Source organism: Perca flavescens, chromosome 12, assembly GCF_004354835.1.
Source record: "Perca flavescens isolate YP-PL-M2 chromosome 12, PFLA_1.0, whole genome shotgun sequence".
Classification (NCBI taxonomy): Eukaryota; Metazoa; Chordata; class Actinopteri; order Perciformes; family Percidae; genus Perca; species Perca flavescens.
Window position 1 is genome coordinate 18,054,517 of NC_041342.1, and position 14,179 is coordinate 18,068,695.

Sequence of the window (14,179 nt, forward strand, 5' to 3'; positions counted from 1 at the left end):
TTATAGTATGGGGCAGTATTGGCCACATCTCACAGGTAGCGTGTCAAGGGAGTCTTGTGATTGCAGTACACGTCCTCCTCCACTAGATGTCCGTCTTGCCTTTGCCACAGCTGAGGACTCCTCCTCAGGATGCACTTTACTGTCTGGCATTTTAAACTCAACTGATGCAAATGAAGACAGACTACCATTTTTACTTGCCCAGGTTTTGGACGTATCAATCGTAGGTGACACCCTGAAACCCCTCCCTTTGACACTGCTTGCATCTTTTTTCCCACTTTTGACACTGGAATCATCCAAAAAGGGGTCAGAATCGCTTCCATGTGGCATGTTGTAGTAGGTGCACTTCGGTGTTAGAGGCTTCGCCATCTCCTCAAGCTCTGATGAGGATATGGCTTCAAGAGGGTTGTGCTGGGATTTCCAATGCGATGGGGACTCTTTGCTAGTGTTCTCCTGATCTGTATCTATAGATGTGCTATCTAAATGACTGTACATTCCCAGGGAGACTGGAGGGGATTTTCTGATAAGGTGATTCTCCTTGAGCAGCCATCTACCTTGGTCGATCAAAACCCCATCAGCTGAGTCTTTTTCTGGGGTGAAAGAAATGCACCGTGTGGTCTCTGTGGCAGGTTCGGCATCTGCCTTTTGTGAGCTCGCAGCACTGAAATAAGACAGATCCTCCTTTGAGGCTTTGGTGCCTGAGTCAGAAGAGAAACTCCCTTCACTTTTGAACGGGGCATTTTGCAAGACTTCTGTATGACTTGCAACAGACAGTTTGGAGTTAGCTCGCTCCGCATTTGTTCTCCTGTTAGGGATATCAGTCTTACGTCCGCAGACTGGAGAACCCTCTTCTCCACTCTCAGTGACAATATCTACAGACAGAGTTTTATATCCACCACTCTCTGACGTTTCTGGCCTGTAATCAGACAAATCTGAAGTGCTCGGGCTCGGGAGACGCTTTAAGCTGTACAAAACATCCTGTCTACTTTTTGGAATAACAGTTTGTTTAGCTTGTGTAACTCGAGTGTTATCTGTCTCTATCCTGATTTTCCCCTGAGTGTCGTACGTGAATATAAGTGAAGAGGACTGCAGGGCAGAGTTAACAAAGTCAAGTAATTCCTGTGATATTTCCGCTGGGTGTTGTAGACTACTGCGTCCTTCCTCGGGAGGCTCCCCTCCCTCGTCTGTTTCAAGTTCATTAACTGTGTCTGTTCCATTACCTTTATCATCCTCACACTGACCCTCAGAGGAATATTTGGTTGATGATTCAGTGTTGTGTTCTGCTACCTTTGCGTCTCCATTTGCTTCATCACAGCTACTCTGCTGCAGCAAATACGAAGCCTCCTCTAGTAGGTTTTTACCATCTGTACCACTAGTAATACTGTCTGCATCATCAGTACCATTTTCGTCCTGTACCTCATCCTTTGATTCTTGCTCTTCATCCTCGTCTAACCCCTCATTTGACTCATTACTTTTGTGTTCTTCATCATCTTCCCTCTCCTCTTCATCTAGCATTTGCCCTGTTTTCATGTTTTCTTCAATCTCCTCTACAACTTCTTTCTCTTCTTCTGATTCTTCCTCAAGACTATTTACTGTTTTCTCCAGCTCTTTCCTGCTCTCCTCACCCTCGTCACACCTCTCTTCCTCTTCTATATTCATATCAATGTCATCTTCTTCCTCTTCCTCATCTGTCGTCCCCCTTTCTTTTATATGTATGACCTCAACGTCATCCCCATCCTTCCCCACCTCTTGTTCTCTCTCTTCCTCCTCCTCATCTTCCTTCTCATTGTCTTCCTCACTAACCACCTCGGTTTTGTCCTCTTCCTCATCTCTTTCCTCAACAACATTTTCTTCATCTTCCTCACCTTTCTCCTCAATAACCTCCTTCATTTCCTCTTCTTTGTTTTCCACCTCAATACCTTTCTCTGTTTCCTCCTCAACATCTTCAGTAAACGCACCTGCTTCTTGTTCCTCCTCCTCTTCTTGTTCAATATCTCCTACTTCCTCTTCTTCATCAGTCTCCCCAATAACCTCATCTGCTCCTTCTTCCTCCTCCTCCTCCTCCTCCTCCTCCTCCTCCTCCTCCTCCTCCCATCCTCCTCCTCCTCCTCCTCCTCAACTTCTTCAGTAAAAGCATCTGCTTCTTGTTCCTTCCCTTCTTCCGCTTCTTCATTATTTCCTACTTCTTCTCCTTCATCTGTCTCCCCAATAACCTCATCTGCTTCTTCTTCCTCTTCCTCCTCCTCCTCAACTTCTTCAATATTTCCTACTTCTTCTCCTTCATCTGTCTCCCCAATAACCTCATCTGCTTCTTTTTCCTCTTCCTCCTCCTCCTCCTCCACTTCTTCGATATTTCCTACTATCTCTCCTTCATCTGGCTCCCCAATAACCTCATCTGCTTCGTCTTCCTCCTCCTCCTCCTCCTCCTCCTCCTCCTCCTCCTCCACTTCGTCAATGATATTTCCTACTTCCTCTCCTTGATCTGACTCCTCAATAACCTCATTTGCCTCTTCTTCAATCTCTTCACCTTGCCTCACCTCAGTTCTACATTCCTCCCCCCTTTCTTCTTCATCAACCTCATACTCCCCTTCCTCTGTCTCATCAACACCCTCTCTCTCATCTGTCTCATTAACACTATCATACTCTCTTGCTTGTTGAGCTTCTGCATCCATTAATCCCTCCTCTGTTTCTTCTAATTTCTGCCCCTCTTCCTCTTCATCCACTGTCATATTTCCCTGTGCCCCTCCATCTACTTCCTGAACAGATTCCTCCTCCTCCTCTACACTTCCCTTTTCCTTTTCTGATTCCTCCTCTCCCTTGACATCCACTTCTGTCACTGCCCCCTCTTCTGTATCTTCCTTTTCTGTCTTTTCAGTCTCTTCACCACAACCATCATCATCATCATCATCATCACCATCATCATCATTATCATAAATTATCTCATTTGTATGTCCATCCTCTCTGTCCTTCACCACCTCCCTATCCTCTATGTGTTCCCCTTCTTCCTTGTCATTTTCTTTCTCTGTTAAGGGCTCATCTCCTTCTGTCTGGGATATTTCTGATTCTTTCTCAGGTTCTTGCTCTGACTCGGTCGTCATCTTGGCCTGTTTAGTATACACAGATTGCATTTTCTTTAAGTTATCTATCTCTCCATTATCATCATCCTGTTTTGTCTGAGTAGTGTCCTCAGCCATGCAGGTATCAGGCTCAGGTGATTGTTTTGTTTCATCGTTGCATTCTTTAACAAATGTTTCCACATCTTCCTCTGAGTCCGATTGGTTTCTTTCAGTTTCTACAAAAGTGCTGTCCTCTACAGGGTAAAAACTTTTAGCTTGTTGGATTGTTGAAGAAATCTCTTCTCTGAGGTCTTGCGGCATATTCAGCTCATCCATCAGCTCGTCAAGATCCTCAAATGCATCACCCCTTTCGGAGAAAAGATCCAGCGCAAATTCTGTTTCTGAAACTTTGGAAGACAGCGGTTCACTGTCAAGCCTTTCCCTCAGAATCTGGAAATCCTTCCAGCGTTCTCTGAACTGAGAAGATGCTCTGCTCTGTAGATCCGTCAAACTAGCCCTCAGCTCTTCCTCGTCCTCGATGGCAGAAATCTTTTGCAGGGATTCCACCATCAGCATGGCCTCTGAGGGGCTTCTTGATTGGGTGCAGTCTCCCGGCGCAGATCCTGTTAGGTTATCTCGCAGAGTCATCACTGATAAGAATGACACAAAGGCTTTACATGACGAGCCCAACACTGATGCCACTTGTGTTGAGAAATCAGGAAGGCTGTTGGACTTCTCAAGGTTGGATGTTGTGTTGGTTTCAGTTGCACTTCTGATGCAGTGAATAGATGAATAAAGTTCCCGCAGGACAGGTTTTATATTTGCTCTCGAATCCAAAATGTTGGATTTAGATGAAGGGGCTTCATTGTCAGCTGGAACGATGGCCTCTGCAGATTTGTGTGGCCTCAGTCTGTTCTCCTGGTGCACAGGGTCGTCTCTGACACTCGGCATTGAAACACATAAACCTCTCATATATCGTTCATTGTGCAGCAGAGCTGTAGTTCCATGACAATGAGGTACTGATAGACAGGACGCTGATGCCTTGATAGCCTCGCCGGGTGATGGATAATACTCATCCTGATGACTCTGGCATTCACTATTTTCATCTAATTCGGAATCACCGCCTATCTGAAACACAATTTTTGTCCGAGGCTCTGATTCAGCTGTGATGGCCTCCTCGGTGTATGGCACTGGGTCAGGGCTGACTTTCTCCAACCAGTTCTCAACATATTGGTGGATTTCAGAGGGTGAAGGATTGAGAGAGGGCATTGAAAAACTCTCACTCAACTGTAAAGACTTTTTAGGTGATGGTATTCTGTTTCCAGTCATGACTTTGGGCTTGCTAATTGTCTTTTTGTCAGGATAAAGTGATTTTTTGGGTTGTAAAATGTCTGACATGTTCTTCTTCATTTGAGGCCTTCCAGTTGGAGTATTTACATTATGGCCATTATATTTAGCAGCTGCTTTACTCACGTTTTGTCCCTTAGGTGTAGTCATTTTTAAGGCTTCCTCCTTCCTTAACGTCTTTTCATCTGTACTCACTTTCTTAATTTGAGACTTTTCTGCTCCTCTACTCTTTTGACCACTTCTAGCACTTTCTGATGAACTTAAAGCCTTTTTTTCCACACTGGCATTGCTGCTGAGCTTGTCTGGAGGTGAATGTTTGCTATTGTTTGAGGGGCTTACAATGCTTTCCTTTTGTTTTTTACCTGGGCTGCTTGTTGAAGTTGAACTCTTCTGATTCCGAGCAGGTTTAATCATCTTTTTCTTTGTCTTACATTTAGTTTTGTCTTTTCTTACTGTCTCCTGTATTTGGGAGTTTGTTGCAATGATCTCATGTGTTGGGGTTGGCTCTGATGACAATGATAACATCTCCTCTTTCTGTCTTTGTAGTGAGTCACTTGTGGGTGGCTGCCAGTTAAAATCTATATCACAATCATTGCTGGTTGAACGCTGCCCTGAGTCAATGGATGGTTTACTTTCTGGCACTGGAGTGGAACATTGCGAAGGTTCACCATCTGTGCTATGTTTCTCATTTGCAAAATAGTTGTCGTAGCAGCCTTGACTCTCATAAATATGCATCACAGTCTCTGTAACCTCCATCCCGTTATTCTGTATCTGAAGGACCTCAGCTACTCCTGACGAACTAATAGAGGAGTGGGAGCCTTTGTTGCTCGCCCCTACAGACGCTGTTTTCCGAGGTTTTGGGATTGGCCTTTTGCTGCTGCTGCTGCTGCTGCTGTGTCTGACAACACAGTATCCTTCAGTTGTCTCACCATCAGCCGTCCTCTCCATGTAGGAATAATGTCCCAGTGTGCTCTTCTGAACCCCTGAGTCTCTCACTGTCTTCACACTCTCAACAGACGCCTTCTTCGTAACTTGCCGAGGACCTGGCGTAGGAGTGCATTTAAAACGAGTTTTTGCTTCTCCCAAGGCCGTGGAAGTGTAGCCCTCATATGCTCGCTCGTCGTTAAAGCCGACAACCTTTCCAGCTCCAGCGGGATGATTCTCCTCTTTTGCTTCATCTTCACTGAAGCTAGAGGAATCTTTGGCAACAGCGTTGTTTAAGTCAAGTGAGCTATTGCCCGACTCAGATATCGAGGCACAAACTGTCCCCTTGCTAAGGCTGGAGCGGCTGAGTGTGGTAGTCCAGTGGAGCATCTCCTCCTCTTTAATGGTCAGACGAACTTTCATCTCCACTGTCATGCTGCCATCTTGATTCACACGGAAAGACTTTTCAATGTCATCGTCCTGAGGTACAATGCCAGCATGATGCTCGTTATCTACCCTCCCAGTTCCACGTGTCTCTGTTGATTTGTGACGATGGTTGACCTCCGTTTCAAATGATCCGTTGTGGTGAAGCAGGTGGCCGTTTGCGCTTCCATTTCGAGAGCTGTTTATCTGGTTGACAATATATCTCTCTGATGATAAGGAAAAATTCCTTGAGCCTCTTCCACTCGACAAAGATTTGTTGTTCTCTTTAGTTGGAGGTGAAAATACAGGTGTTTATGAAAGAGAGGGGGAGAGACAAAAAGAAGAAAAAAATTAAGAACATTATAAAAGCTTCATGGAGTAGTTTTCATCCTTTCTTTGTGTTCTTTGCATTTTCAATTATTGGCTATGCTATCCTAAATAATAAGATGAACATTTTGGCATTTTGCATTAGGGCTGTCAAAGATCAATTTACAGTATGAACTGGTTAACACTCACGAGTTCTGGTCTGCAACATAGATGGTTCCACAGTATCCATGTACATTACTTGTGCCATCTGGCCCGCTCCTTGAAAACTGTAGTTTCCTAATCTGAATGGCTCGTTGCCCGCTGCCACAACAACTCCAGAGCACAGGATAAGTCCTGCAAGACTATCGAGCTAAAAGAGAAGCAGAAACACTTTTCATTATACACTAGACACTTTAAATTGGTCACATACAATCACTCACTATATTGGACTCCTAGATACAAAAGACTTCCAATTTGTATCATAAAAAATTGCTTGACATTTCTTTGGGCCACAAATTGTCCTAAAACAGACCAGGGATCGCAGATGATAAGGCAGTTCTCGAGGAATAAGATGCATTTAAAGGTTTGCATTAACAGGAAGCCTGTTCTCGTGCCTTTAACAGGAAGCCTGTTCCTGTTAAAGGACCCGTGGAAAGAGGGATTATCACTAGGGGGTAGAGAACTTGATAGGACCTCTTAGCACTTCTGGGAAGACTTATAATGTACAGGGTAAAAGCTTTGATTCCTAATTTCTAAAATACAAGTTACAGTGAAAAGTAAGCCCATAACAGTTGTTTGTTTTAGTTAGTTAGGCAGTTTGTGTACATGAATAGAGTATCACCCACTATTTCAAAGCCTGCTTCAATAAAAGCTCAGTCAGATATTCCACAACTATAACAATTCATTGTTCCATCAAGTACTTCTTCATGACCTCCAAATCTTGATGCTTCCTTAGACTTTGAAAACAAAAGTGAAAACTCTGGGACAAGCGAGTTATTGGACCTTGAATTGAGACTGTTTTGTTAAGAACTGATAAACTCAATGACATGTTTTTGTGTGCGTTTGTTTGTGTCTGTCTGCCCACAGCTTTCTTAAAGGAACACACCGACTTATTGGGACTTTAGCTTATTCACAGTAACCCCCAGAGTAAGACAAGTCGATACATACCCTTCTCATCTCCGTGCGTGCTGTAACGCTGTCTGACGGCTCCAGTATTAGCTTAGCCTAGCACAGATCCTGCAGGTGAATGGTTCCAGTAATCCTACTGCTCCAAATTGTGACCAAAGTGACAAAATAATGCCAACATGTTCCTATTTACATGTTGTGATTTGTAGAGTCACAGCGTGTACAAAAAACAACGTAACATGAGACACAGCCATCTTCTAACCGTAAACAAGCCGGGAACTATATTCTCAGACAGGCTTGCTGCGAGCATATCACTCCGCCAAAGTACTATATTCTTCCGCCTAAGAATATAGTTCCTGGTTTGTTTAGGGATAGAAGGTGGCTGTGTCTCATGTTACGTTGTTTTTTGTACACGCTGTCACTCTACAAATCACAACATGTAAATAGGAACATGTTGGCGTTATTTTGTCACTTATTCGGAGCAATAGGATTGTTGGAACCATTCACCTGCATGTTCTGTGCTGGCCTGATGCTGCTGGAGCCGTCAGACAGCATTATAGCATGCACGGAGATGAGAAGGATATGTATCGACTTATCTAACTCTGGGGGTTACGGTGAATAAGCTAAATTCCCAATAAGTCGGCGTGTTCCTTTAAGCCTTATGGACTATATATATAAGACTATCCTATTTGTGTAATACAGACATACATTTGCTTAAAATAGCCTTAAGATCCTTACATAGAAAGTATATTCAAGGACAACTGTTACAGCAGAGGTACCATGGATTCACATGGCATGGTGCTAATTGGAAAGTTATTTTTGAGTATTTCTTTGTATCAAAATTCACTTTGTTTCTCTTCTTGTAAATTGTAGGAATATTGTTAAGGGGGGCAGTAACATAAATATATCCACTCAAAAAAAATCACTATAAGCACTGTAACTGTAGCTAGTGGGCAGCTAGCAGAGCAAAATCATAGTAGAACAGTTGTATTTGGATTTCAGCTGGCAAAAACTTTGTTCACATTTTCAAAAGTAGGGGTTAAGGTCTAATATATGTAGGATATATTTTGTGGAAAATATATGTAGAGATCATGAATGGCTTTGTTCTCTGATCTTCCTGACTATCTGTGAGAGAACCATCTGACCTGATAAATATGAAAGGGGGCACCGGACCAGGAAAATAATTAAGCTGATTAAAAAGACTCTCAGATCCGGAGGTTCAGACAACAAGGCAACTGTGTAAGATGTATTTTGCAATAACTGAAAGGTAAGATACAGGTTGTGGAATGGCCTCGACTCTCATCACTCCTAAGTCTGCAGAAAAGATAAGACACACAGATGTTTCAGTAATATAAACATCATAAAACATTTTGTATATCCAATTTGTAGATCCAAGACAGTAACAAACTGTTTGGCCTTGGAGTGGGGAGAGTCTGTGTATTTTATGCATGGTGGAAGGGGCCAAAAGAAGAGGACTGGACAGCAGAGCCAAGATGACTTGGACTACATCCAACTGATAACAACACCTCCAAGGATGGGCAAGGAGGATGGGCAAAATGTATAAAAGTGTGAGGGTTTGAGATAGCGGGCATCAGATGCTTGGCGGGACTATGTCTGTTTGCTAGGAGAGAGGAATAGACTTGCCTTGAAGATATCTGATTCATCCACACGCTTTCTAATTGCAAAATCATTTTCACTAAAGCTTGTTATATTTTAACTGAGCGAATCTTGAGTTTTATTTTTGATCTACCAGTTAACGAGCACTTATAAATTAAAGGAGCAGGGTGTAGTGACTTTAGAATTGGAGTCAGATTACGTCTGTCCTTTTTGGGCCAGACCAGTCATCGGTCAAAACACCATTTAAACTCTACATATGCTATTATTCCTTTCTCACTCATCCTCCTCCCTATTTAACAAAGTGGGTGAGGGAGGTAAACACTCATTGCTGAACAGTGTTTTGTCAAGCATTGATTTATTTAATTTTTTTACTATTTAAAATGGTGAAAATCATATTAATTGCAGAGCTGTGTACAGCACATTGATTCCCTCCGCCCCTCAAGCTGCTTAAAATATTTTCAGGAGTTGCCATAAATCAGCATTGATCCACAATCATTCTCCAGTTTCTTTATTTGCTAATTACTTACTCTTCTGCCATCTGTAGAGAAGATTTTCAGCACTGGGAACTGCAGAATTTGGGAAAGGTAATCCATTAAAGCATCAAATGTTGGTGCTGTTCTTCTTTGCAACACAATTGTGCGTTTAACCTTGGGATCCCTATTCTTGATGACCACAAGCCTCTTTGGTGTCCGTACTGCCACCTTATCAGTGACCTTTGCTGGTCTGTTGGTGGCGACTTCATTCCTTCTGCCAAACTTGGGTCCTTGACGTTTTCGTCGCCCTGCGCTGAAGGGTCTGGTAGTATTCCACGGTACCTGCCGCCGGTTCACTTCATCCAGGTTAAATGGCTTCACCCGTTTCTGATCAGAACACACATACGATCCCCCATCATGCAAGCCATCTAAAGCCTTAACCAGGTGGGTCCCGCGAGGTGTGGTGATGGTCCTCACTCCAAATGGCAGTGGCACTTTTTTGGACAGAGCATCTAGCAGAGCATCAAATGTCTTGAAAGTGCGGGCATTGATGACCATGTGATGCCCACTGAATTTATAGTCACCACTTTTGTAGAAACATACTCTTTTAGAAGATGAGGGCTCAGAGGTTGGCTGTAAGGGTCGGGAGGGTAAAGTCTGCCCACTGCCGGAGGACAATTCCTGAGCAGGCAGCTCCTGGGCCTCCTCCTGGACGGGTGTGTTGCTCATTTTGTGCAGAGGGGGCTGAAAAGAAAGCAGAAAGAGAGACAGAAAGCTGATCATTTGTTACTGTTGAAATTCTGTAAGTTGTGCATTGAATGTGATGCTCCACTTTGTCTTTTGAGTGTCAAACAAATGAATAGGTAAGATTGTAGTTCTGATAACAATGTAGAAATGTTGTCTACCTTTCCCCCTGAGCCCTGTACAAAGACCATACAACCATGTTGGACTCAAAGTCAGTCCAGTTTCTCTCTGATTTGATGAAGCCAACATGTGTAAAGGGGTGCACTTTCTGCTTTTCCTTAAAATGCAGCACTCTAAACACTTATTAAACTAAATTAAATCTAAAAATTAACATTGCTAATAAACAGTGCAACAAAGGCACTCCTACAACCTCTTTGCTTTTCTTAAAGAAGTAAAATAATTTAATTTGAGGAGCCTTGAGGCAAAAGGGATCGCCTATTCTTCAGTTTCCCTATAGATTAGTGGTTCTATTATGAGTGTCAAAATATCAATTTACAAATGGATCCATCCTCACCCTCCCATAATCCTGAATGACAAACATTAAACAAATAATACGATCCCATTTAGAATCACATTGCTTCTTTTCAAAATAAAATGCACACCAGCTTCTGATAACAAATAGTTGTCTACTGGTGTGGGATGTGATGTTGTATCAAACAAAGGGGCCCTACCCAAATACAGCACTAAACTCTTAACAATAGTTCTTTTTTTTCAGAGGGAGTCATATCTCCTAATTGTCTTGTTGTGATTTAGATTTTTTACAATCACCACGAAAGATCCAGTTAAACAGTGATGAGACATATGTGTTAGATTTGTCCATCTTCATCTCAAAATGAAGAACACATGAGCACTCAAAACAACACTGTAAGCAGAATACTGTGTCATTTAAGAAATAAAGTGAACTAGAAACATGCATGCACAACATTAAATTTTTACTAAAGTAACGCCGACATACTGTGTATGGTCAGTGTAAATTACTTGATTAAAATGATTAAATGTACAGTAATATTCTTAAGCTTTTTCCTTAAGCATACCCATATCCCTATGTTTTTACATATTAATATCTTGCAGATTTATATTAATGCAATAAAAGATAATATGGGTGTTGTTGACGTTATAGTTACATAATAACCAAGTAGGTAGGTATAGGTATAAATACAGCACAGTAGAAGAAAGCATCATTTGTAGACTACATTAAGAGCACAGAGCCTCTGTTGTTTAACCTGTTCTAGCTGTTGCATAACGTATGTAATAATCTACCATAAGGGGAAAATAGTCTGTCTGAAGAACAATGTTTTATAATATAAAGATATATAATATAATGTTAAAACAATAACCCACATTGTTACTGTGAACAACACGTCTAACTAAACGTAGACAGACTTAGAAAGCGTTACAATACACAACCTGAAACAACAAGTAATCAGACAAATTACACCCTGTAGATACTTACAAAAAATAACTGACTTGTAAAACAAACGTGTCAAGAGAAATGCAATGAACAAGACTTACCGTATATCTCACATTTGACCTTAATTATAGCGGCTAAACAACAGAAAGTGTGCATCCGTTATTCCCCCGAGCGCTGGTCAAAGCCTCTCAGTAGCATTGGAGGGCTATTTTGGGACATGCAACATCAGGGCCAATTTGCTTAATCTTTGCTCACACCTAATTAGCATATCAAGATAACAAATGAAGGAAACAGAAGAACTGTATCGCTGCAGACGAAACTTTTAGTAGTATAAGATTCAATCACAAATGGATGGCAATAATGTAGGATTTAAATCTTATTTGGCCAACTGACAGTTTTACATTATGGCTAATGATATCCTGTAATTCTCTATAAAAAAAAATAATAATAATAATAATAATAATAATAATAAAATGTTACAAAAGCCTTCTCTGCCTCATCGGCCTTGAATTTCTCATTTTTAATTTGCACAAAAAGACGAAGTGAAAAAGTAACAGAGTGAATGAGTAAACAGTAAAAGGATTAGTGAGCACCAGAATAATCAAAGTAAAGAGGAAATGGTGAAAGTTCATGAAGGAAAATTAACTCTCCAGGTCAAACAATATTAGTACATTTTTACTGCTTCCAACAGATACCACAGGTGGCTAGGACTGTTTCTCATTTGCAAGCAGCCTGCATAATCAGATTTTAGAAGTCTTGGCCTAATAGGGATTAGGTTAAAGATTTTGCGCACTTGCTGACAGCATGAGGCAGAATAGGGTCTTAAGAGAGCACTTTTACCTCACAGCAGGTATTGGAAATCCACCACGAGAACACGCAATGCATCAGTTTTTGCACGTGTTGAATATCCTGGTGAATGTAATTAATAAGAAATGTGACCATAATTTGGGAAATACTGCATCTTTGTATCCAAACTTGGAAGGCCAACCCAGTATATTCAAACATGTGTACCATGTTGTACATTTTTGTTGAGTGGCTAATGATTTAATTGTATCCGGGGTTAGAGCTGTGTCACTATACTGCAGTTACAAGACACTGGGCCAATTACCAAGTGCCTCTGACAAAGTAAAAGCTGCTAATACCTCCCACGCACACATGCAGTGTCCTGGATAATGGAGGAAGGGCCTGCGTAGGTCAAATATATCCAATATATGGAACAGTTATATTACACCATGTATTCAAAGTGTGGATAAGCATAAAATAAAAGCTTCATTAATACTTTTGCTCTTGTATTACCATTAGTTCTTGCAAACTGATGAAACAATGTGAATTTTGGCACAGTATTGTGCTTTTTTGTACTGTATATTGTATATGTTCATGTACTGTAATTAGCAGCACATTGCATGTTTTGCTCAGTTTAATAATTCCAATACTACTGCAGTAATTGCCTAACATTCAATCACTAGGTGGTAATGTCACATGCTGATCTGTTTGGATTAGTAAGATCCAAATTAGCGAGTCAATCAGTGCTACATACATGCAGTAGATCAACATTGTGCCATCATCGTGGCATAGCTCCTGCTACTCAAAGGTCACAGGTTTAATCTGCACAACTTACTGTACATGCCTTCATCAAGAGCCATAAGTCCTACCAAAGGTCCAATAGCAAGACTAAAACTCTTTCACCGACTAGTGATTACAATTAATAAAACAGTGATAACTGTCAACTGCTGCCTGGAGAAAAATTACTATTTGTACACCCTATGTACCTGCAACTGTTTTTATCCAGGAGTGAACATGTCAACAGTGCCAAACAAGTACTGACACAATGTTTCAACAAAAACCTATATCAGTGTTTTTCAACTTTTTTGCCTTTGACCCTTAATGATATGACCTGGTCTAAGTTATTTGCATAACTTTTAGAGATCAAAGGAGTTAAATTAATATGGTAATTAACAAGAAATAACGATTAAATCCTGTTAATTGTTGTTGAATGTTAATTGTGATCCCTGTTTGTGACAATACTAGGGCTGCAACGAATTACTATTTTCATTATCGATCAATCTGGCAATTATTTTCTTGATAAAGTGGTTGGTGTATATAAAACTGTGTATATATCATTCAATAATCAGAAATAAAATGAAAACATCCCACCACACAGTCCCAAACCCAGTTGAATTATAATTTAATACCATAAAATATATAAAAAAATAAAAATAAAAATACACAAGAAAAAAAAGCACATTAACATATTTGCCATTTCTTTTGCCTACAAAATAGGTTAAATGTTTACTAAATTTGTTGCCATTTAATTTCCGGTCAATCGAAATCGTTTCAGCTCTAGACACTAACCATTTAAACGTTCCATCTGATTAACTATTAATGTGAAAAAAGGGAAGGCCCAGACATTCATTTGAGAAATTGAAAGGTTTCCAACTCCATTGTTGATCTGAGCAGAGATAAGTGGCACTTTGGCGCCATCTAACGACAGGTAGCGATATTGTCATAATACGGGTTTTGTTTTGGTAGCAGGAGGACGTGTAATAAAAATAATAATAGTAACAATATGTGTGTGCAGAACTCTAGAGGGACTATAGAGGTATATATTTGTATTCATAAGGAAGTGTCCCGTTGTCTGATAAATGCACTGAGTGGTAAATACTACTTAATGCTCTGACAGCTCCCATGCCCCCAGAGTATGGTGAGGAATCTTAAATTCCGTCTCGATTAACTTCCCCTGAACTCATCATGCATCA

General features: G+C 41.0%; 1 protein-coding gene across 1 annotated transcript; it reads right to left on the bottom strand.

Moving 5' to 3' along the window:
* Nucleotides 1–9,997, bottom strand: LOC114565957 (oxygen-regulated protein 1). Its single transcript, XM_028594298.1, has 5 exons — nucleotides 9,323–9,997; nucleotides 6,313–6,423; nucleotides 2,466–5,954; nucleotides 2,181–2,375; nucleotides 1–2,016 (listed from the first exon to the last, which is right to left on the bottom strand). Exons 1-5 carry the CDS (start codon nucleotides 9,995–9,997, stop codon nucleotides 1–3), a joined length of 6,486 nt encoding a protein of 2,161 aa, XP_028450099.1.
* Between the last annotated feature and the right edge of the window lie 4,182 nt (nucleotides 9,998–14,179).